Genomic DNA, 23168 nt, shown 5'->3' on the forward strand with positions numbered 1-23168 from the left:
TGTGTGTGTGTGTGTGTGTGTGTGTGTGTGTAGCATTATTTGCATTTTGAAGGGAGTGAGTGTCAGCAGCTTTCTTGCCTGCAGGAAAGACATTAGTTTTCCCATTTGGCTGATGGCTCTCTTATTCCTCTTTCCTGATCTGCTCTGCTTCTAAGTCTCTTTATTATGTACATTGTTCCTTAATTTCATTTTTTTGCTCATTTGTGTTTTATTTTGGTTTCACATTTTTCTCATGCAGGGGTAGCTTCACTTTTTATCTCTCCTCATCGTCACAAGGGCCATCTGAATTGAAGCTGTATTTCTTACCCAGATCTACGCGGTATCCTATATCTAGCCTCCCCAGGGAAAGCTGCCAAGTATCTTCCTGAAAACCAAATCTGACTCCAACATCCCATGCATATTTGTTGGTTTCACTAACTCTGAGGATTGCATATGAACCCTTTATGTTAGCATAAAAAGCCCTTGACTGTCGGGCCCTCTGCTTCTTTTCTCTACCCTCTGTCATAGCCATTCTCAACATCCTTGCATTCCTGGGATAAATGTTGCTCTCATGGTCCTTACCTTTGTGAGATCTCCCGTCTTTGTGTGCGTCTATCCCTTCTAACAACTGGGCAACTCCTAGTCATTCTCTAACACCCAGTTTAAATGTTATTCCCTTGGGCAGCCTCTCTTGAGTCCTCTCAGGTAGAGTCGTAGGGCCTTCTGTTGGGTTGGTGCAAAAGAAAGTAATGGCAAAAACTGCAATTATTCTTGCATCAACCTTAAACATTCTTGGTGTGTTGTACTAAAATATTTCTGGTTCTTTACTGATCTCCCCTGCCCTCCTGCCTCTACTAAGACAAGGAGCTAAAGACCAGGCTCCCTTCTAGCAATCCTATATCCTAGCTCATGAAGACCCTCAAGTGTTCATTGCACATAGGCCAAATACTTTTCCCTCTCAGGACCTCTGCTTCTCATTGGAACAATGTTTTGTTATTTTTAATCACTTGATTATCTGAACTTGCAAAACTGAACAAGAATTCTGATCCTTGTATGTTCTTCCCTTCCTTAGGCTTCAGATGATGAGTCTTACATCAGTGATGTGAGTGATAATATATCTGAAGACAACACCAGTGTTGCAGACAATATTTCTCGGCAAAGTATGCATCATTTGAGCTTCCAGGTTGTTCTATCTACATGCCAAATTGCAACACTGACGACTTAATGAATGGACATTTTTCCCCACCCTCCACTAATTGTTCTTTTGGCAGCTGATTGTTTAATACATTCTATTTTGTATAATCTCTTGAGGTAAATGGTTGAAAAATCTCTTAGTTAAATGGTTAAGAGAAAAGGTTTTTCCTCTTTCTCAGTCCAACAGCTTGAATCCTTCTTATTAAATATATTTAATTTTTAAAACCTAGCCTGTCTTGTCTTGAATATTTGAGGCTATTTAATGCCTTATTTATAAAATTATACACTGTTGTTCTGTGCATTTATTAGCAAGCTTATACTGAAAGATTCCATTTACTTTTGAACGAATATAATGAAGGCTCATGAAATGTCTCACAATCAGAATTATTTGAAAGTTATTTCCCTTCTTGATTTTGTGAAATCAGAACAGCAAAGTATTATTCACTGTGACTCTCCCTCTTCCAGTCCTGAATGGGGAGCTGACAGGAGGGGCCTTCCGAAATGGGCGTCGAACATGCCTGCCAGCTCCTTGTCCTGACACTAGTAACATTAACCTGTGGAATATCTTGAGGAACAACATTGGCAAAGACCTGTCTAAAGTCTCCATGCCTGTGGAGCTAAACGAGCCACTCAACACCCTGCAGCACCTCTGTGAGGAAATGGAATACAGCGAGCTCCTGGACAAGGCTTCAGAAACTGATGATCCATATGAGCGCATGGTAATAAATAACTAACAGAGCAGCGCCCCTTAGGGGGTTGCCAGCCCTGACCTGGGGTTAGCCAGAATTCATTATGATGATATATTTGGCATTTGCATAACATTCTCACTGCAGAGTTAGAGAGGAATTGACCTGTTTGCATAAGTCAGGCAAGGCCAAGACCTCCCAGATACCATCACAGGAAGCTGCACTTTTTGTGCCTTATCCTTGGTCTAGAGTGTTTCTAAAGTTAAGATGTGAAGGTCTCATACTCCTTAGAGGTTGAAGGCACACCTTGCCTCACCTGATCAGCTTTTCCTGAATGCCAAGATAGCCCATCTGTTCAAGAACTTAGGTCCGAGAAAGTAACTTTGGTTTATACTTCACCCTTTACCCCATATGGCTGTGGGAAACACGCCCTGCCCTCTGAAAAGCACGCACAGCTACAATCCTCGTGTGCGTGAGACTAAGATTATGCCTATGGCAGAACTGATAAACTGGGTTCCAGAACCTTTGGACTCTGTGATTCTCATGACATTGGAAGGAAGCATGACGAATGCTTGACCTCAGTGGGCTGCTTGTTTCCGTGCGACTAGTTTAACCTAATTTTACTTATTTTTTTCCCCACGAGTTGATAAAGATTCTGTGCAGACAATAGAAAATGCAACTGCCATCAAATTCACACCCATCAACATGGGGTATGTAAAATCTAGAGGGATAAGGAACAAGCACACCTAGCAGTCGTCTCTCCTATATGATTTCCTTTTCTTCAATGTTTTAACAGGTTCTCGTTGCTGCATTTGCAGTTTCAGGATACTGCTCCACGTATTTCAGAGCAGGAAGTAAGCCATTCAACCCAGTCCTTGGGGAGACCTATGAATGCATTAGAGAAGACAAGGGATTCCGATTTTTCTCAGAACAGGTAAGCACCACTGGACTCAGTGAGGGTGGTAGAGAAAAGTCACTTATGCCTCAGTCTGACTCAGTGAATCTGCATTTTCACATAGACAGCAGGGCAGAGGAAATAATCAGATATGCATTTGTCTCAGGTGAGCAGAAGGATGAGTTTGAGTTCTGTTGATCCTTTGTCCCGTGCCTGTGAAGATAAGCTATGAATATACATTGCCAGGGTGTAATTCAACAGAACCGTTTTAGGGTAAAGATCTTGAGGCCCACAAAGAATTTCCTTGTGGGCAAATTGTGAGGTAGAGAGGTAACTTTTTTTCTCTCTCTCTTTTTAAAAATCTTTGTAGCTATCTTTTTTTAGGAATAAAATGGGATGCAGGTGGTCCTGAGATTTATTTTCTTTTCACACAGTTAAAACTCACTTCACTTATGGGCATCATTTCCCCCAATAATTTTATAAGTTCTCGGTGTTTTTAAGGCATGAAGTCTTAAAGATTTACTTATACATTCTGAGAATAATTCACGAAGAGAAACGGATGAATTGTTTTTAGTAGAGGTGACTAATATACTAATATACATTGTAAAAATTTTTATGGAAGCTTTAACACTGATATTGCCTTCTTTTTTTTTTTTTTTAATTACCAGGTTAGCCATCACCCACCCATTTCTGCCTGTCACTGTGAATCAAAGAATTTTGTGTTCTGGCAAGGTTTGTATTTTAATTATAATTTAAAATCAAATGTATGAGCCTATGAAAAAACGTCTGGCTTCCAAAGGGACATTGTATTCAGTTTAGATTTCTACCTTTGGAACTCAGCAAATGTTAGTAATTAGTGCAGAGCTCAGTTTGAGAAATCGAATTTCCTGGTTTCAGCATGAAACAGTTTCAGCTAGGAGATGAGATTGCTTATCTTGGAAGCAGAGCTCCGTGCAGACCCAGCCGGCTCAGAGCCACCACCTTATCTCATGTGCCTCATTGTCTTCATCTGTAACATGGAGGTTCCATCTGCTGCCTTCTTGCTTCTTGGGGTGTGCAAAGACATTTTAATTCTGAAGGAAGGCTCTATGACACATCATCAGTGATCATAGTCTAAGCAGATATGCAAACATTACGGTAATTCCTGGTCTTTAACTCACTGGGGCTCAAGAGTGTGGATTGAAGTCTCTACTTATTAGTTAAGTCAGAATGTTACAAGCTTGCCTAACACACACACACAAAAGTTTCAAAACTCCTTTACAAAGAAAAGAATATCTATGTAAATGTGACCATTAAGTGTAAATAGTTCCTTCATGTTTGGAAAGGTGCTTCATTACTCGCAGAATGACTTCTCTTATGAGCATTTTCCTAACCTGAAAATACATTAAAATGATAGAACACTGTAGCTGTACGACATTATTGCAAAAATATGACAGATCGTTTCTTGGTCATTACCAAGAGTCAGGGATTTTGTAGAGATGGCACAAAGTTCCCTTAGTTCAACAAAATGGGACTAGGTGGTTATCACAAAGGCACAAATAAGTCTAAGTTTCCACACGTAAAACATGAAGCCATTGTGTGAGGTCAAATGTTGGGCCCTGGCCTATATCTTAACAAGCAGTGTAGGAACACGTTCATTAAGTTCATCCTACTCTCTCATAAATCTTATTTTACAAATCTTATTTTATCTGTATTTAGAGACTTTAAAAACTGTAATCCCAAATTATATGTCTTTGATATGGGGGAAAATGTATATATATAAATTAATTGTATCACCACACTGCAGTTATTTTTAGTATACATCTTATGCTTGATATATTTGTTAACTATTTTTACCGCTTAGTTAAATCTTGTAACAACATTTATTGCTGTCTGGACATTAAAGTACAGTAGAATCTATGTTTATATGTATAATGTGAATACACACACACACACACATACACAATTTCAGGCTTCTCCCAGGCTTCTTAATTTGTTAGTTGAAAACAAATTAAGAGCATGTATGATAGAGAAACATAGATAGTGGGTTTTTTTATTTTTATTTTTTTGGTTCACAGTTAATATTTTCACCTTGGGCCATTTTCAGGCACTTGTCATTCTAAATCAACAATATGGAATCAATTGTCATTCCAGCAGTGCTTTGTAAAGTGTAATACAAAAGTTAGTTTTTACAGAAGAAGTGATTAGAGATGGGGTATGTATTTCTTGTCCTCTGCCTATGTCATTTAGATATCAGATGGAAAAACAAGTTCTGGGGGAAGTCGATGGAAATCCTGCCTGTTGGAACACTGAATGTCATGCTTCCAAAGTAGGTGACTCACACCTCCCTTTTGGCCTCCCGTCTGCTTTTCTAAATCATAAATGGGTATTTTAAACTCTAGAAGATGCTAAGGGTTCATTTCTCTATACCCAAAGCTTCTGTTACCTTTGCCAAAGTTTTGAGAATAGACCCTCACAAAAACAAATGAGAACTTAAGCATATGCAGCAAAGCTTCCTATTTATTTCTTCACAGCCTCCATTCTTCAGTCAACACCACTAGGTACCTCCCATGGCCCAGTCACCATGCTAGTTTGATTTTATATAAAAGGCTCTCCTATTTAACCATTTTCTTGCTATACAATTCAATTTCACTTTTGAGTTCATCTTAGATCCAGGGAGTATTTTAAATTTCTAAGTTATCAAAGAGGAGTGATGAAATCCTTTTGTGGTTGTGTTCTAGAGGATACTGCCTGTAAATATATTGAAATTAATTGGAATTTTTATTGAGGCCAAGGGCTTGGTTGTTTCTTCATTTGATTTGGTTTGTTTTGGTTTTATCTGTTTGAAAGACAGAATTTGCAGATGAATTGGATGTGGAAGAAGGTGAGGAGAGGAAGCTATTCCTAGGACCACAAAATAAACTTTTTGAGTATTTGAAAATGTATAAGGAGGAGAGTTTTCCTAGGTATATATGGTGCCTACATCATACCAATTCATAAACTTTGCAACAATTTAGAAGCATCTTTTTTATGTTGACATAACATTTCATTTGAAAATATATGTAATGTACAAATTTGAATGTGATTTGAAGCTGTATCACTTCATTCCTTAGCAGAAATTCTGTGACCTTGCTCCCCAGAATTTGTATTAGATTTGTGCCATCTTAGTATGCCCCTCAGTCTTTTCCCAAGGAATTAGTCACATCTGAGGTCTTAAACCTGGAGTAGGAAACAGTGTTCCCAGAGCATCTTTCTTAAATGCACACTCTGTGGTGCCTCTCTCCTACCTGGAATCCTGCGGTGGCCCACTGCCTGCAGGGTGAATCCAGACTCCTTGGTAGGTCACTGCAGGCCTTCCCGGCTCTGCCTCATCACACCTTTCCTGTCTTGCATCCTGCCACCCGCACTCCCCCAGAGCACAGCATTCACAGGCCCCAGACGCCTTGTTCTCTTCTGACCTTTGTGGCTGTGCAGATGCTTTTCCCAGGCCGTAGTGCCCTCCTACCTGCCATCCGTGCTTACATCAAACCCAGCCTCTTCAAAGGTGTCTTCCTTGACTGATCCATATCCCACGTTCCAGGCAGATTGAAGGACTAAAAACTTCCTTCTGTGTTCCTATGATATGCATATTTTATTTTAAATATCTGTTTGAATATCCATCTACCCCTCCCATACTTTTGTCTCTAGAAAAGCAAGAAACAGGCCCTATTCCACTTTGCAGCTTTAGCACCCGGCCCACAGAACACGCTTAAATGTTGCTTAAGTGAATTAACCGTGTCATAAATACTTATGACCACAGAGGAAATTTCAAGACAGAAATGAGAGGAAAATGAGGGAAAAGGAAGCTTTGGCCAAAGAATATTCTCATTAGCGGAAACAGTTATATGTATTTGTGACCTTCGTTGTTCTTAATCAATGTTACATTCTTCACTAGGTACGGAGATTACTATGTGTGGAATAAAGTCACCACTTGTATACACAACATCCTCAGTGGGAGAAGATGGATAGAACATTATGGAGAAGTAACCATTAGAAATACCAAAAGCAGTGTTTGCATTTGCAAACTCACATTTGTCAAGGTAAATACTATCATACAACAGTAAAGGAAAATGAGTATTAAATGCTTCTTAAAGAAGAAATAGAACAATCACCTTAAATAGCAGCAAGTGAATCTGTCCTGTATCATTGGTCCTTAAGGATGTTTTAGATAAGAAAGCAGAACCAATTGATGGAGTTTCTAAAGGCATACAAGTTTGTGATGGTCAAAGAAGGCACCATCTCAAAACAGAAAAAAAACACATTTCTTTTTAAAGAATTTTCTTTTGGAGTAGCCAGTCAGTCATTCACCAAGTAAAATTCCAGAAAACACTTCTTGACTATACCAAAGTCTTCTGGTTTATATTTCTATTTCTCTTCCTGCTTGATTATATATTCAAGTGATCTGATTTTAGGGAGCTCATTATAATGTGGTTGTCATTTTCTGAAGACACTTGATGTAGCCATGTAGATGATCACCACCAGTCACTACACACTTACCCAACGCTGCCACTGTTGTAACTCAAATAAGTTCAACGAGAAATATTAGCCTCATCTACAAGAAAAGATGTTGGGATAGAAATACCCAAAGAGCACCATTTTCCCTCAGTCTCTCTGTTCTGAAGGGGAACATACAGTGTCACCACCATGTTTGTGTGGATGTGCTACAGAATTTAACGTGGTACAGAAACCCCACCCAGCCACCTTATCTGTTCAACTCATGATCCCATTCTAATATGGTAAACAGGTAACATATATTGGAGTCTTAAGACCCTAGTATTTTCTTTTCTCAGTTAAATCATTTTAAGCCATTTTGGAAGGTTGTGTTTATTTTAACTGAATATTGTTATTTTAGCCTGATATGTTTTTTTACTACCTTTTTACTTAGAGACTCATAAGGTACCTAGAACTGAAAAGGCAGCATCACCATGTGCCCTGGCTGGGTGATGATGACATAAATACGTACATCTGGCTTTGTAGGCTATGAGAAACTGCAGTGCAGTCCTGTCTCTAACACTGGCAGAGCCTGTATAATTAATAGAAATAAATAAATCAAGCCTGTAAGCTATCAAATAGAATATGCTATATTTCTTTTCCTTGACAAATACACTTTTATAATAAAACCTGTGAGGCCAGGTTGGACCCTTCAGAACTCTGTGCTGTCACCCTGGCAGTGTAGGACAGCCAGTCCTGGCCCTTGGCCAACCCTGCTTTCTTCTCACCTCTGGCTCTGTTGTCACTGCAAGGGGCCTCCACGTATGTAGACAGGCCAGCCCACACATCGAAGCTCTGTTCACACCCCTACAAACAGCCACCCTTGGCCATCCCTCAGACCTAAAGGTGCACATGCTGGTGGATAATCTGCCCTCAGGTGCATGAGTCCAAGGAAAAGGCCTATGCCAGCTGTGGAATAAGCTTGGATCCACTTGGACAAGGAATTCTAGTGCCCTGTGTACTTGGGGCCTGACCTGGAAGGGGGGATCATGGGGTCTAGGTGGGCAAACTTCCATAGATTTCTCATCCCTTGAGAAGGAGCATAACCGGAAGGGCCACATGAGGGTCCTCCTGATAAAATTTAGCCATTTATAGATATTATGAAAATTATTTCACAAACAATGTCTGCAGCATGGCAAATTGAAATCTATTAAAATCCCTCAGGGGGAAAGTCAAAACAAGAGGAAAAAAAATTGCTAGCCTATAAATTAATATTAGGCTCTTAGATAGAAACTGAGCCTTCTCTGTGATATGCTATCATGTTATGCATGGCATAGAGACCATCCCTTTCTTGAAAGTTAGGCTAACTTTTAGAAAGCCAACCCTCCATATAAAACATTTTGAGATTTCAGTATTTCTGAAAATAGTTTGAATAAGGGACTTCAAGGTTAAAAATTTTTCTATATGGAAAATATAGGGAATGGTATTATTAAAGCAATCAAATGTCATGATTGGGGTTTGGTTTTTCCAGGTGAATTATTGGAATTCTAACATGAATGAAGTCCAGGGAGTGGTGATAGATCAGGAGGGGAAGGTGGTGCACCGGCTGTTTGGAAAGTGGCATGAAGGACTCTTCTGCGGTGTGGCCCCCTCTGCAAAGTGTATTTGGAGACCAGGTGAGAGTGGCCTGAGTATTCTGCCAACAGGAGGGTGCCATGGACAGCAGAAGGGAAGGGAATATCAGGTCATCCCAGGAAATTCATATTAAGTTTCCTTTAAGAGTGAGATTTAAAACGTAGACGCTTAAGGCAGTTAGAGTTGCATTTACACTTAACATATCAGTTATACATAAGCCCCAATATTTGATATTTCATAATAAAAAATGTAGGCCAAATCCCTGACATGTAGCCAGAGATTGGGCTTGATGAAAAATTGCTCAAAGTGTAATGCCTACATTTGAAAAGCTAGGTATATTTATTAAAGACTTTAGATAATTGAAGTATACAAACTTAAATCCTTATGTTACTTATTCTCTGCTCTAATAAAACAGACTATAAACATTTATGATCTACAAATTCAGTAACTCACCAGAATAAGTGATCTTTTCACTTGAGCCTCAAAAGGTGGCAATATGTTAACATTTAATAAAAGACATCAAAAGAGTTCTGATAACACATTAGCATATAATTGAATATCAAGTATAAATGGAACAAGTATCCACATGACATTTATTGTCACTGGAAACAGTTAATCCCTAACTAAAATTAGTTGTTAGTTTCCTAACAACTAATCAATGAGTATTTAAATTTCCTGCTAGAAGAGTGGCCAGTTTATTTATTCAGCAATTATTTATTGAGTGTTGGCTGAGTATCATGCTTTGTTCCAGGAGCTTGGGATATATCAATGAGCAAGACACACAAAGATCCTGCCTTCAAGTTTAGTTTAAAAGTACCAATAGGCCAGACGCAGTTGCTCACGCCTATAATCCCAGCAATTTGGGATTTGGCAAATCACCTGAGGTCAGGAGTTCAAGACCAGCCTGAGCAATGTGGAGAAAGCCGGTCTCTACTAAAAATACAAAAAATTAGCTGGGCGTGGTGGCACATGCCTGTAATCCCAGCTACTTGGGGGACTGAGGCAGGAGAATCGCTTGAACTTGGGAGGCAAATGTTGTGGTGAGCTGAGATTGCGCCATTGCACTCCAGCCTGGGCAACAAGAACGAAACTCTATCTCAAAAAAAAAAAAAAAAAGGCCGGGCGCGGTTGACTCACACTTGTAATCCCAGCACTTTGGGAGGCCAAGGTGGGCAGATCCCCTGAGGTCGGGAGTTCAGGACCAGCCTGACCAATATGGAGAAATTTAAGTCTCTACTAAAAGAGACTGCTGCACTGCAGCCTGGGCAACAAGAGTGAAACTTCGTCTCAAAAAAAAAAAAAAAGGCAATAAATATAAATTTAGATCTGCATATTTTTCTTTTCTAAAAGGAGGCAAACAAGTGTTTCTGGTAAAATCTTAATGTTCGTAGTTAATCACCATAGTATTTAGCTAACCAATTGAATATTCAAGAGAAATATGGAGTAGTTTAGTTAATGAAGACTACTATGTGTGCAGCTTTGTTTGAAAGACAAGATTGTATTAAATATATGAATCTGTCAGTTGTGATCATCAACATGAAGTTTCCTGCCTGGCAAAATATCACCAAGTTAATTCACTTGAAAAAATTTATAATCTTGTGTTTATGACTACAAATTTGGTGTTAGTGTGGGTATTAAGCACTGGGGTAAGTCAGCTTCTTCCAACTTCATAAACCTTTTGCCTCTCACAGTGGTTCATTGGCCTCATTCCAGGTTCCATGCCAACCAACTATGAGCTTTACTATGGCTTCACGAGGTTTGCTATTGAGCTCAATGAGTTAGATCCAGTACTAAAAGATCTCCTTCCATCAACAGACGCCCGATTCCGGCCAGATCAAAGGTGAGGATGGCAGTGATATTTAATATCCAGACTCTGGCTGGGTACAGTGGCTCATGCCTGAAATCCCAGCACTTTAGGAGGCTGAGGAGGGAGGATCATTTGAGGTCAGGAGTTCAAGACCAGCTTGGGCAATATAGTGAGACCCTGTATCTTTAAAAAAACAAATTAAAAATTAGCTGGATGTGGTGGTACATGTCTGAAGTCCCAGCTACTAGGGAGGCTGAGACGGGAGGATCTCTTGAGCCCAGGATATTGAGGCCATGGTGAGCCATGATTGTACTGTTGTACATCAGCTGGCGCAACAGAGAAAGAGACCCCGTATCAAAAAAAAAAAAAAAAAAAGGCAGACTATTATGGCATGGGGCTTTAGAGGTTACTGTGACTTATTTTTACTACCATCATATATTTTAATTCAGTCCTTTCTTCATTCCCTTATTCACTCAGCAATATTTGAGTTTCTATGCTAAGTAAAAGCAGTATTCATAGAATGACCATAACAAATCAGCACATAGTTCCCCATAAAAGGTAACAGAGATGTTTTTAACAGAAAGTTTTTCTCTCCTCCTAAAATGTACCAAAGTTCTGCAAATGCATGAATTCTTTCTTAAATATAGAATCACTCCTTAACCATTGTTTTTGACCTTTTTACTTCTATAACTCTGTAACATGGAGTATCTTTTAAACTGAAGACCAACAGGATAAGTTACAGGGGCACCCAGAAACGCTTTGAGTGCAGGTCTGCAATTTGCCCAATGTGGTTTCGATCTCACAGAGTATGAGATATACTCAAAATGCAGTACCTTTAATACCTCCTAACTCTTAGTATTTTATTATTTTATTTTATTTATTTTTTGGGGGGGACTGAGTCTCACTCTGTCGCCCAGGCTGGAGTGCAGTGGCCCAATCTCGGCTCACTGCAACCTCCGCCTCCTTGGTTCAAGCAATTCTCCTGCCTCTGCCTCCCGAGTAGCTGGGATTACAGGCATGTGCCACTACACCCAGCTAATTTTTTTGTATTTTTAGTAGAGATGGGGTTTCACCATGTTTGCCCAGGTGACCTTGAACTCCTGACCTCAGGTGATCCACCTGCCTTGGCCTCCCAGAGGGCTGGGATTACAGATGTGAGCCACAGCACCCAGCCAGTTTTTTATTCTTATATAGTCCTGAACTCATGATGTCCATTCCTGTGGAATTCATTTTACTTTTTCCAAAAATTCTATATGCCATACAAATTCCACTCAATATCAATTTTCTGTTTCCCATATATTTATGGCTTTATCTGCCATATGCCAAAATGCTCTCAGTTTTGAATGTTCTACTTTTTCTCTTATATTCTCCCCTCTCTCTCTAGAACATGCTGTCTCACTATTTGACATTCACATTTATTAATAAACTTCCTGTACAATGTATACCACATTATATTCCTGTTCTTTGTTATCATTTTGAAATGTAAGCATTTGTGAGTCACTATTCCATCTGCTTTTTTCTTCTCAATTCTATATCAGTATTCCTTTTCTGAATTTCATTTACTAGTCATTTCCCATTCTGTGGCCTTTTATAATTTTCCCCATTACCTTTTCTTTTCATATCAGTTTTACCCTCTCCAGTAAAACAGGAAAGCTCCTTCCCTCTCAGTCTGTTCTTGGAATAGATGGAGAATAGCCAGTTATCATCCTCCATGCTATGGCCTTTTAGCAAAACCCTTCTGTTAATATAGAAAGGGAACATGGCTATGACTTCATGCTCTTCTCACCCTGGACTCTGCAGTCGTCCTGAAAATCTCAAGTTATAGAACCCCAGACAGCACAGAAAAGTCTTCAAGGTCAAACCACCCACCTTTCACTGATACTGCTGATTATAATAATTTAGTTCATGTACCTAGAAAGTATGTAAATTGATGGACAGAGGTAGCGTGGCCTGGGGCAAAGGTGAGGTGACATCGCTAGTGTGTTACTGTGTGGTATTTTATGTTCATAGCAATTAGAAAGCAATTTTGTGCAAATGAGTTTTTTTCTCCCAGAAAAGATGATAATATATTCAAATATCAATTGCTTTCTGCTTAGATTTTTGGAAGAAGGAAATTTAGAAGCTGCAGCATCAGAGAAGCAAAGAGTAGAGGAACTCCAGAGATCTCGGAGACGATATATGGAAGAAAATAATCTTGAACATATACCAAAATTTTTTAAGTAAGTCAGTTAACTCCCATAGCAAGTTCATATTTTGTAAATGGTTGCCACAGGCACTGAGAAGCTCCAGGTACATGAAAAGCAAATGGATAAATGGATTTTGGCCTCTTTGCTTTTGGCAGTGAAAATATTGAAACAGATTTTGCGGTTATGAGAAGTTAGTAACTATGAAAAGAATTTTTTTCTACAGCTCTTGTCTTTTTATGGGCAGCAGAAAAGAGTGAGGATACCACCCAGAAGGCTTTTTGTCCTTCAGCTGCACTCTTTAGAATGGTGGAAACTGGTTCCCACTCCTTTAGCCACAGACTGAACCAGACCCCACAGCCCACAAGATCATCCTGGCTTTATTAGGATTTTATGTTATTTCTATCACACAAAGCTTGTGTGTGTTTAGATTTGGTCTCTCTGTGGTATGATAGTAGGCGATTATTACAGGATTATTTTCAGGATTATGTATATATCACACAGATTAATCTGAGGTGTCTAATCTATAGGAGAGGGTCCTATTATAGGGTTACCTTGATGTGATTTGTGACTAATGCTGATGTTTATATTTTCACAGAAAAGTTATTGATGCCAATCAAAGAGAAGCCTGGGTTTCTAACGACACCTACTGGGAGCTTCGAAAGGACCCTGGGTTTAGCAAAGTAGACAGCCCTGTTCTTTGGTAGACTGGGAATGTAGAGCTAGCCAACATATCACACTCTGAATGAATAAATAACTATGCACAATTATGTTTCTTATAGCTACGTGTGATTTCTGGGTCAACTGAAAACCTACCATTTGCTTTTCTATTCATCTTTATAATGGACTTTCAGAAGTGCATTAGACAAGGCCCCTAGCCACTTTTGGATCCCTTCTGTTTTGCTGCAACCATATTCCTTAAAAAACAAAAAAAAAAAAAAAAAACCCATACCCTCCTTGGAAAGCAGAATAAAAGGAGCAGAATATAAAATCCAAAGTCTGAAGAGTTTGTACAGAAAAACAAATGGTAACTGGTGCTTAAAGCTGATCGAGAGAGTTAACAACAACATAGAAACCACGCGGTGTTCCGCTGTCTGGAAGCACCATCCCCTGTCGCAGGACTCCTGGGCCACAGCAGTCGGTCAGTGCAGACTTCAAGTGTGTCTGTTTGATGTGGTGTGATTGTGCTGGCCTTGTCGAAAAGATGTGATGCTTCTCAGAACCTGTTCCATCTGTATGCCATTGTTCATGCCTTAAGAAATGCAAAGATGTACAATAAATCATTTTTTAAATGTGTGCCCATAGGTTTATGTGAAGAACAGATTTTTTGAATCATGGCATGATTCACTTTCTCAATCAGAACAATTATGAGACTAACTTAAATGGATTTTTTAAAAGTGAACAACACGTGCTTTACTTTGATAAGTCAGTTACTATATCGTATGTCTGAAGGGAAAGAAGGAAAAGGTGTGCTAAGTAATCTCTGTATTCACGTTGCTCGTTAATTTCCTGTCCTGCGTCCAGATAATAAACCATCCCTCTTCCACCTAACCTCACAGTGTGCCCTATTATTTGGAAAAATCTATCTTTGATTTGGACATTTGTCATCCATGTTAAAACCTTAAAAGGAAATAACAAAAAGCATATGGAATTCCTGTGTGGGCTTAGTAGTACTATAAATGTAACTGTTATTGAGTGAAGCACCATGTAATCCACGTCTCAATCCCATGGCCACCCCACTGGTACTAGTTGAATTCCACTGAGAACAGAAGCAAGAATGCTAGAAGCTTAAATTTGCATTGTTTAAATGAATTCTATGCAAAATCATATTTCAAATTTCCATCAAGTGATTCCGTATGGTACATGACTACATTTTATTTACCTTGCTATTGGCAGAGATATAAAACTTAAGCTAAGGAATTTATCCATCCCAAAGCAAGGAAGCAGAAGTGTGTTTTGCATACTTCAGGATTTGTGTTTCCTCCACTAATATACAGAGGCTTTCGCAGGAAACTTGCATCAATATTTCTGAGTTTTTGCACGTAGATGACTATATAAATGCCTGTATGTTTTTTTAAAAAAAATCTCCTCAGAGATTTTCCTAGGGAATTATAAAATTACATATATTTTATTCTTAGTTAGATGTTTATTCTTAGATCTTACCATCAGAACTTAAGTGTTATTTAAAACTCTGATACAGTTATGGACACTTTACATTTTATTACGAGGTGTTGATTTTAGTGTCATTTCACCTCAGCAAAGCCTTCCTAATAATGGCTAATAAACCATCAAATGAAAAACTGCTGATGAGCGCGTAAGGGAAAACTCTGAAGTTTCCACTAGATGGAGCAATCTTTTAGTTATCTAAAACTACTCCCTTGCATCTGAGTTTTTATATGTTATGTGTACAGTTTGCATTAGTTTAGAATGGAATTTCATTCTCAGGTAAATTCTCAAATCCATCACCAGATCTAAGCATTCTGCGTCAACAATACCCTCTCTATTCCTTTCATTCCCATTTTAAATCCATAGGTGGCTTGCCCTGTGGTAGTAAAATCTTTTCCTTGGTATTGATTCTTTTTCTGCTCACTCATCTTGATGTTCTTTTATCTGCATCTGAAGATACATGCCTTTAATTCTAATTAGAATCCTATTAACTTCCGCATGGAAGTCTGTTCTCTTATGGTTGGTAAAGCTTTAAATACTATTTAAAGCGGTTCTGGTCTATACTTACTTGCACTTCCCTGAACAGTCTCAAAATAGCCTAAACACAAGAAAAGCATCTTGCAAGTAAAGGTTTTACAAGCAGAGATGTGGGAAAGGGAGACATCAGTTGACCATCAGATGTGGAATCAGTCAGGCAGCTGGAAGAGGACCCAGGACCCATCAGGGAAGCAATGACTATACCTAGCAATTTGCATTATAATTACAAAAAGAAAAAATAGTAGAAAGGATCTTTACCAGGCAGTAAGGTCGTGGTACAAATCAGGTGAGTGAATGTTGGTCAGAGCTAGCCTGACACTCTGATGAGGACTAAAAGATGAGAATGAGAAAAATGTCAAATTAATTAAAATCACCACATTTGATAATATCCAGATTTAGAATTTGGGATTCAGATATTCTGATTATTCCAATTCAAGTGTTCAGTTAAGTTTTAGATACTATTCCTATAATATCCCAATTCACTAATAATCATATTTCCTGTGGAATACTCATTGGTATGATGGTGTCATCCCCTTTTCTCTTTTACTTTTTATTGACGTGGTGGTTATAAAACTATGAGACTTACCCTATCAGAATTTTTATCTATGTAGTATTTGGGCTTTCAAGACTAAATAGCAAAAGGGTAGAATATTAGATCATTCTCTTAATAAGACCTGATTTATTCCTTAGGATGTTATATAGATCTTTTTATTTCAGGCCTACTTTCTTGTTTTATCCTAAAAGGATCTAGGATAGGGAAGGATGTAGTATGCCTGTATACTTCCCCCATGGTTTATTCATAAGCTGCTCCATCTCATTGGAGATGGTCATTAAGGAGAGTATTAATAAGTGATGATGATTCTGAGGAGTTGGCTAGACTGAACAGATCAATGGCACACACCAGCACTGGCAGAGTCTGACCAGAAGCTCATCGATTCCATGTGCTGCCACCCAGAGTGCAGACTTACTTTCCAGTTTTGCTGTTAGTTTATTGTTTTTCTTAAATGAAGTCATTCTTTTTCATGGATTATTTTTAAAATACCTACCCCATAATTTTCAGGTCGTTGTAAAGATAACTTTTAATGGTACATATCATTTAAGATAACTTTTAATGGTACGTATCAACTATATGTGAAGAAAAAATGCAATTATCTGGGCAAGAAAAACCAAGGGATTTTCAATATTGGTGTCAATTTTCTAAATCTTTTCTTCTAGATTATTCTGACCTTAGGCCTTTCAGCGACCCCACTAATCAATTATTAGATCCTGCCCCAAAGAGTAGTGGCATGGGGGCTGGATTTAGGGAGGAAAACCTGATTAAATTGTTTTGCTTATATACTGGTTCCAGCTGTAGCTAGAGAAGAGTTTATAATCATAAAGTACCTTTTTGTTATTATCTTGTGGATTTTAATTATCCATTTTGTCTGATCTTGTTCTGTGTCATCCTAGATAATGAGGTGTTTGTGGGAGCAGAGCTCTGCACACACTGGGGGATGAGATAAATGTTTGCACTTGGCCCAGTATATTATGAATGTGACACAGTAAATAAAGTTTATGTACAAAATATTAGTTTATTTCTATGGGAGCTATTATGTTCAGGATATATAAAATGTATCTAATTAAACAATTATGAATATATTTTGTGCTCTAGAAATGTTATTTTGGGGAGAGATGGAAAGAAAGATATAAATGGAGCTAAGATTAAAGTGTTTGGGGATTTTTTTCCCCAAAAGCTTCCCAGTTATTTAGAAATACTGCTATCCAAACTAAGATTCGATCCTCTAAGTCCCAATCAGATTTCTTTTATAAAATTATACGTTTAAATGACACATTGCATGAATCATTCTGTTAAACTAAACCTTTGTTTAATACATAATTCTAAGAGCATAAATTTGTTACTGAACTGGAAGACCTTTTTTGCAGCCTTTGCTTTTAAAGAAGATGGCAAATTGTCCAAGAAAGATTTAGCTTTAATTCTTCCAAAATGAGATCTAAAGAAGAATGAGATCTTTAAAAATTGCTGTGATCAACTAACATGTCCAAAATCTCAAGCAAATGAGATTTCATGATTAAGGCAGCTTACAGATAACTCGAATGGAAAAGAACTTCCTGTCATGTGCATCCTTTTGTTTTCCAAAACAACATCTGATTTGGTTCATTTTCCCCAACCTTACTCCTAACATAATGAAAGGCATAGATATACATGTATGTTCTTTTGCACTGTGTCATTGTAAAATTTACAATATTTACGCACAGTTTCAGAGACATTCAATATTGGAAACCAGTTAGCCTCCTATTGAATACTATTAATTTTTCATGGAGTACATATTACTATACTACCACATAAATACATTTTATTAGTTACTTTGGTACCTCCAAATTGGTAGGGGAAAAAAACATAAGACAAACATGTTTTTATTTTCTGCAAATTTTTTTCTAGCCATTTCTTCCTCCCAAATAGAAATGAAGGCAAGTGTAGAAAGAGGTATAAAGTTTTCATAAAGTATCAACTTATTTGTGTTCTACCTGTTTCTTCTAAAACTTTTAATTCATAAGGTAAGCAATTGAACTTAATACTGTTAACAAAAGAATATGCTAAAACTATTACTTTTATCTTAGGCACCCTTAATTATTCTCATCTGTTTAGTTTTTTAATAAAATAGTTAATAAGGCACTTTCCCTTAATTATTCTCATCTGTTTAGTTTTTTTTAATAAGATGGTTGCTAGAATTTTTTTTGTCATTTAAAGTTTTTTTGTTAATTTTATGGATATTGCTGTACTTTTTTTTTTTTTTTTTTTTTTTTTTTTGGTTTTTTTTTTTTTTTTTTTTTTTTTTGGAGACAGAGTCTTGGTCTGTCACCCAGGCTGGAGTGCAATGGCCCAGTCTCGGCCCACTGCAGCCTCTTCCTCCCAGATTCAAAAGACTGTCGTGCCTCAGCCTCTCGAGTAGCTGGGATTACAGGTGTGTGCCACCACACCCGGCTAATTTTTGTGTTTTAGGTAGAGATGGGGGTTTCACCATGTTGGCCAGGCTGGTCTCGAACTCCTGACCTCAAGTGTTCCACCTGCCTCGGCCTTCCAAAGTGCTGGGATTACAGGTGTGAGCCACCATGTCCAGCTTCAAATTCTTTTTAAAGCTTAAGATATAACTGATGTATAATACACTTTATATATTTGAACTGTACTTGATACATTCTGACATATGTATACACCTTTGACAAAATAGTGAACATATCTATCACCCCCACAAGTTTCCCCTGCCCTTTTGTAATTCTTCTCCATCCTCCATCCTGAGGTAACCATTGATCTGCTTTTGTTACTTTTAAAAGTCAATATATATTCTTATATTTATTGCATATGGGATTTTTCTAGGAGGCCATGTTCATATATGTACCCTCCCATTCCATTACCCCTGTATCCACCATCAAGTAGTAACATGTTGTAAGAGAAAGAATCCCATTAAGTCCTAGTTCTGGTAGCCTAGTAAAAATTTTAGATTTTCCCCCAAAAATGGAAAAAATATATTTAAAAATTTAGATTTGAAATGCTTAGAAAACAATAATTTCTTTTTCATATCAAAATGGCCAAGTAAATTAATAGATTAATTTCCATGCTTTGGGAGTCCAAAATAATGCTAACACATTTTGTGGTGTAACACCACTTGGTGGTGACACTGAGGAAACCTGGGAAGTGTTTTTCTCTGGTGTGTAATGAAAGACTCTGACAAAGTCGTGGGGATCGAGAATGACTGCTCTTGAAATGTTATTTTGATGATAATGATCAGGGAAATAGCCTATCCTGATTGATTTATCATCCCCCCACCTGAAACCCACTTTTGTGTCACAAACATTTGAAACTCCCAGTGCTCAAGAATACTGCTTTTCCATTTCTCCTAATGTTCTTACTCCCCATCTGGAAACAAAGTTACTAAACCTAGTTTTAAAAAAAGCAAAGGAAATGGAAGTGTCCAGTGAACCTACTGGCAGCTGTGCATGTTGAAAGATTATTCCTTATATCCTGAGCCTAACGGCCTTATTCCTTATATCCAGAGCCTAAAAGTTTGCTCAAAAGTAGAAAACTTTCCAGACAAGATTACATACAGAATGAATAACATCAACTGCTAATGAAGAAACAAGGCAAGAATGAATACAGTAGAAATGGAATCTGGCAGGGGGAAAAGAAGGTTCTGTAACTGGGACAGGGATCTTGCTTCTTGGGGGCATATGGATGTATCCCAGGTGCGTGAAATCATCTTGGATGTTTGTTTACAGGCTGATTCCTCTCTGTGTCCACAGATCTAGGGTGTGGACCAAGAATCTTCATTGTAACAAGCACCCTCTGCCCCCACGGCATTTTAAGGTAGATAGGGAACTAAGATGAGAGTGTGTCAGCTAAATACTCTTTCCTTTATCCCTGTGCCTCAGCCTTTTTTGTTTTTCATATGACACTCAGTAGGAAAGTCTAGTTCAAGAACAGGAAACTGAGCTGGGCATGGTGGTGCGCATCTGTAGTCCCAGCTACTCAGGAGGCTGAGATGGGAGGACGGGTTGAGTCTGAAGTCCATGCCACAGTGAGCTATGATTGCAACACTGCCCTCAGCCTGGACGACAGAGCAAGTTCCTGTCTCAAAAAAAAAAGTAAAAAATATATTTTAAAAGGAACCCAAAACGAATTAGAGCTCAGTGACCTGTGACTCGCTTTGCCACTTTGTCACTTTCTTGACTTCCGTCCTAATGCCAGCACTGTAATATGGAGATAAAGAGTGGAGAGGACAGAACTCTGAAACCTAAAAGGCAAGATTTGTGCTGAGCCGGAGAATATAAAAATGCATTCCTGGAGGCATTCTAACCAGCCAGATAACCAGAAGTTTACTCGTCAAAGCCAAGAATCAGTACCCCGACCCCCTCCCCCCACCCCAATCACCAACCTTCCATTCCCTCTTAGGCTTTGTCTATGTCTATAAGGGGAGTTTTTCAGTTGACTGATGAGGTTCTGGCTGGAAGGGAAGCCTGCAGGGAAATTCTGTGGCAAAGCACACTCTTGATCACCTACTTGACAATTTCTTAATAAGGTCTAGCAGGACATTCTTAATCCAGGTCAATTCTTCCCTGAAAATGATATATTTTTAAAATTTCTGCTTGAAAAAAAACCTCCACTGTGAAATTACTCTGCTTACAATAGACGATATGAAGACAGTAGTCATGTACTGTTCGTTTGCATACGGTCATTTTGAGATAGAAAATTAAATTTTATTAGGAATAGAATTTCAAGCAACTTTCTACAGAAACACAGCTTGTGGTTAAATTTCCTAATGATAGAGGAACTATTCACTGAAAAATTTGTCTAATCTGTGCCACCTCAAAATAAGAATTGTGCCTCTTCAATGAATGTTGTATATGAGAATGTTACATTTGTAAGAGCACAGGAAACTCAATAAATTTTAAATAAATTATGTAAAGAGATTTTTGTGTGTGTGTGTACAGTGTGTCCTGATTTTTCTACATTACTAATTTTATAAAAATTACTAAATTTGCTAAATATTTTTATCTGTTTGAAGCAAGAGACTTCAAATAGAATATAAAGATTGAGTACTTATATCTGACTATATTTCCAGGTCTTCTTCATTTGTTTTCAAGTCAATTATGTTTTCTAATCAAATACTAAAACACAGATTATTTTCCTGAATTTTGAACTGAATTCTCCTGAATATTTAAAGACTTAAGATCCTGCTGCCTTCAAGTTTAGTTAAAAAGTGGCAATAGGCCAGACACAGTGGCTCACTCCTGTAATCCCAGCACTTAGGGGGGCCGGGGCAGGCAGATCATCTGAGGTCAGGAGTTTTGAGTCCAGCCTGGCCAGCATGGCAAAACTCTATCTCTACTAAAAATGCAAAAATTAGCTGGGCATTGTGGTGCATGCCTGTAATCCCAGCTATTTGGGAGGCTGAGGCAGCAGAATCACTTGAACCCAGGAGGCAGAGTTTGCAGAGTCAAGATCACGCCACTGCACTCCAGCCTGGGAAATAGAGCAAGACTTTATCTCAAATAATAATAATGATAAATAAAGACTTAGAGTTGGCTCTGGTTTTCCATGTTTCTAAATTATGGGAGAAAAGCTGTAGGTGAAGTCTGCAGGAAACTCAATCACTCAGATGAGAGTTTCTTCCATCTTGGTCTCTTAGGAAAGTTCTAGGGATTTGTTCACATTCATTCAATAGTTCTCCCTTTGGGAAGAGAGATTTCACGGGGGGGGATGGTATTTTCTATCTGTCAGTGGTGAAAACACTTTCAAGAAAACAATGACAATGTGTTTAGTTTGTAGTCTGTACACATATTATAAGTAGATGATTTATCAGCCTTAATCTCCAAGTCTCCAGTTTCTTCAAAAGAAGTAGAGGAAGAAATATTTTCAGAATGTCAAACAACTTACAGAGCACATGTACACAGGAGGGGAACATCTCACACCGGGGCCTGTTGTGGGGTGGAGGGCTAGGGGTGGGAGAGCAGGGGGGTGGGGGAACTGGGGAGGGATAGCATTAGGTGAAATACCTAATGTAGATGACAGTGGGATGGATGCAGCAAACCACCATGGCATGTGTATACCTATGTAACAAACCTGCACAAACTGCACATGTACCCCAGAATTTAAAGTGTAATAATTTTAAAAAGTAAAAAAAAAAAAATTGCCAACTGTTTGGTTAACTGGAATCCCAAAATCTGTTTTTTCTAAAACAAATATTGGTAGTCAAACTATTTCATTCCTGCTGGAGTGTGATAAACTCACATGCTTTGGGGCCTTTCAACAACCTGGCCCCACTGTAGTGCATTTATAAATGTGAGGACCTTGTAAAATCACGGCCTAGGGTTAAGTTCCTAGGGCTCTATTGAGGAGAAACTTTGATGTGGCTGGCAAGAACATACAAAGAAGTCAGTCTCTTTTGTGTCCTTTTCTGTGTATGCACCAGAGGTTCTCTGCTTAGAGGGAAGGGAGAGATGGCAAGAGAAAAAGATTGAGAAAATGCAACACCTGATGAAGAAATGCCCCCACCCTCTTGGCCATATGTACTTAAGTAACTGGGAAGCAAATTGAAAATAGAGAGACATAATAAATGAAACTTTCATTTGCATAATTTGTGATTACACAATCACAGTTACTGTAAGTCAGTTTTCCTGCCCAATTATAAAATCATGCCAGAGAATTAATCTCTTATAAAAGTGCATATAGCCCCAGGTGCAGTAAACTATTGCTGGTTGTAGATAGTGGTTTCTTGGTTTAGTTTTAGCTTGCTAAGTACAGAATTAGAGAATACAATGGGATAAACACAACAGAATATGTGACAACAGTTCATTGGCTCAGAGAGAAAGACATCAGATGACAAGGGCTGACCAAGGAAGAATGTGGGTTGGCCTGACTCAGAACTGCGAGGCCTGTCTGGCAGCTGCTTGGCCAGGCAGCTGTGCAATATGGACAGCTGTCTGCTTGAAGGCCAGCCTGCTTTACCGCACAGGCTCTGCTAACAGGGCTGTTCTCTCTTTAAAACAATGGGTTTGATGGGGTGGGAGGGAGTGAAAACTATAAAAATAAATCTCTACTAGGAAGTTCTCAAATCTCTTAAGGAGGTCATCCATATAACAAG

At 38.5% G+C, this 23168-nt stretch overlaps 1 protein-coding gene across 17 annotated transcripts in view; it reads left to right on the plus strand.

Moving 5' to 3' along the window:
- OSBPL6 (oxysterol binding protein like 6) overlaps window positions 1-17166 on the plus strand; it is a 207281-nt gene extending 190115 nt beyond the window's left edge. For 16 of the 17 annotated variants that reach the window (XM_017532670.2, XM_017532668.2, XM_017532669.2 and 13 more), the window contains 10 exons: window positions 1052-1139; window positions 1639-1892; window positions 2656-2793; window positions 3423-3486; window positions 4984-5062; window positions 6668-6812; window positions 8735-8879; window positions 10552-10678; window positions 12742-12864; window positions 13427-17166. In XM_017532670.2, the coding sequence (XP_017388159.1) occupies window positions 1052-1139; window positions 1639-1892; window positions 2656-2793; window positions 3423-3486; window positions 4984-5062; window positions 6668-6812; window positions 8735-8879; window positions 10552-10678; window positions 12742-12864; window positions 13427-13535 (1272 nt within the window). In that variant the 3' untranslated portion in view covers window positions 13536-17166. The remainder of the gene's footprint in view (window positions 1-1051; window positions 1140-1638; window positions 1893-2655; window positions 2794-3422; window positions 3487-4983; window positions 5063-6667; window positions 6813-8734; window positions 8880-10551; window positions 10679-12741; window positions 12865-13426) is intronic. The other variant, XM_037740034.1, reaches the window with a different exon arrangement.
- The last annotated feature ends 6002 nt before the right edge of the window (window positions 17167-23168 follow it).

This window comes from Cebus imitator, unplaced genomic scaffold, assembly GCF_001604975.1.
Source record: "Cebus imitator isolate Cc_AM_T3 unplaced genomic scaffold, Cebus_imitator-1.0 Scaffold78, whole genome shotgun sequence".
NCBI classification, from domain to species: Eukaryota; Metazoa; Chordata; class Mammalia; order Primates; family Cebidae; genus Cebus; species Cebus imitator.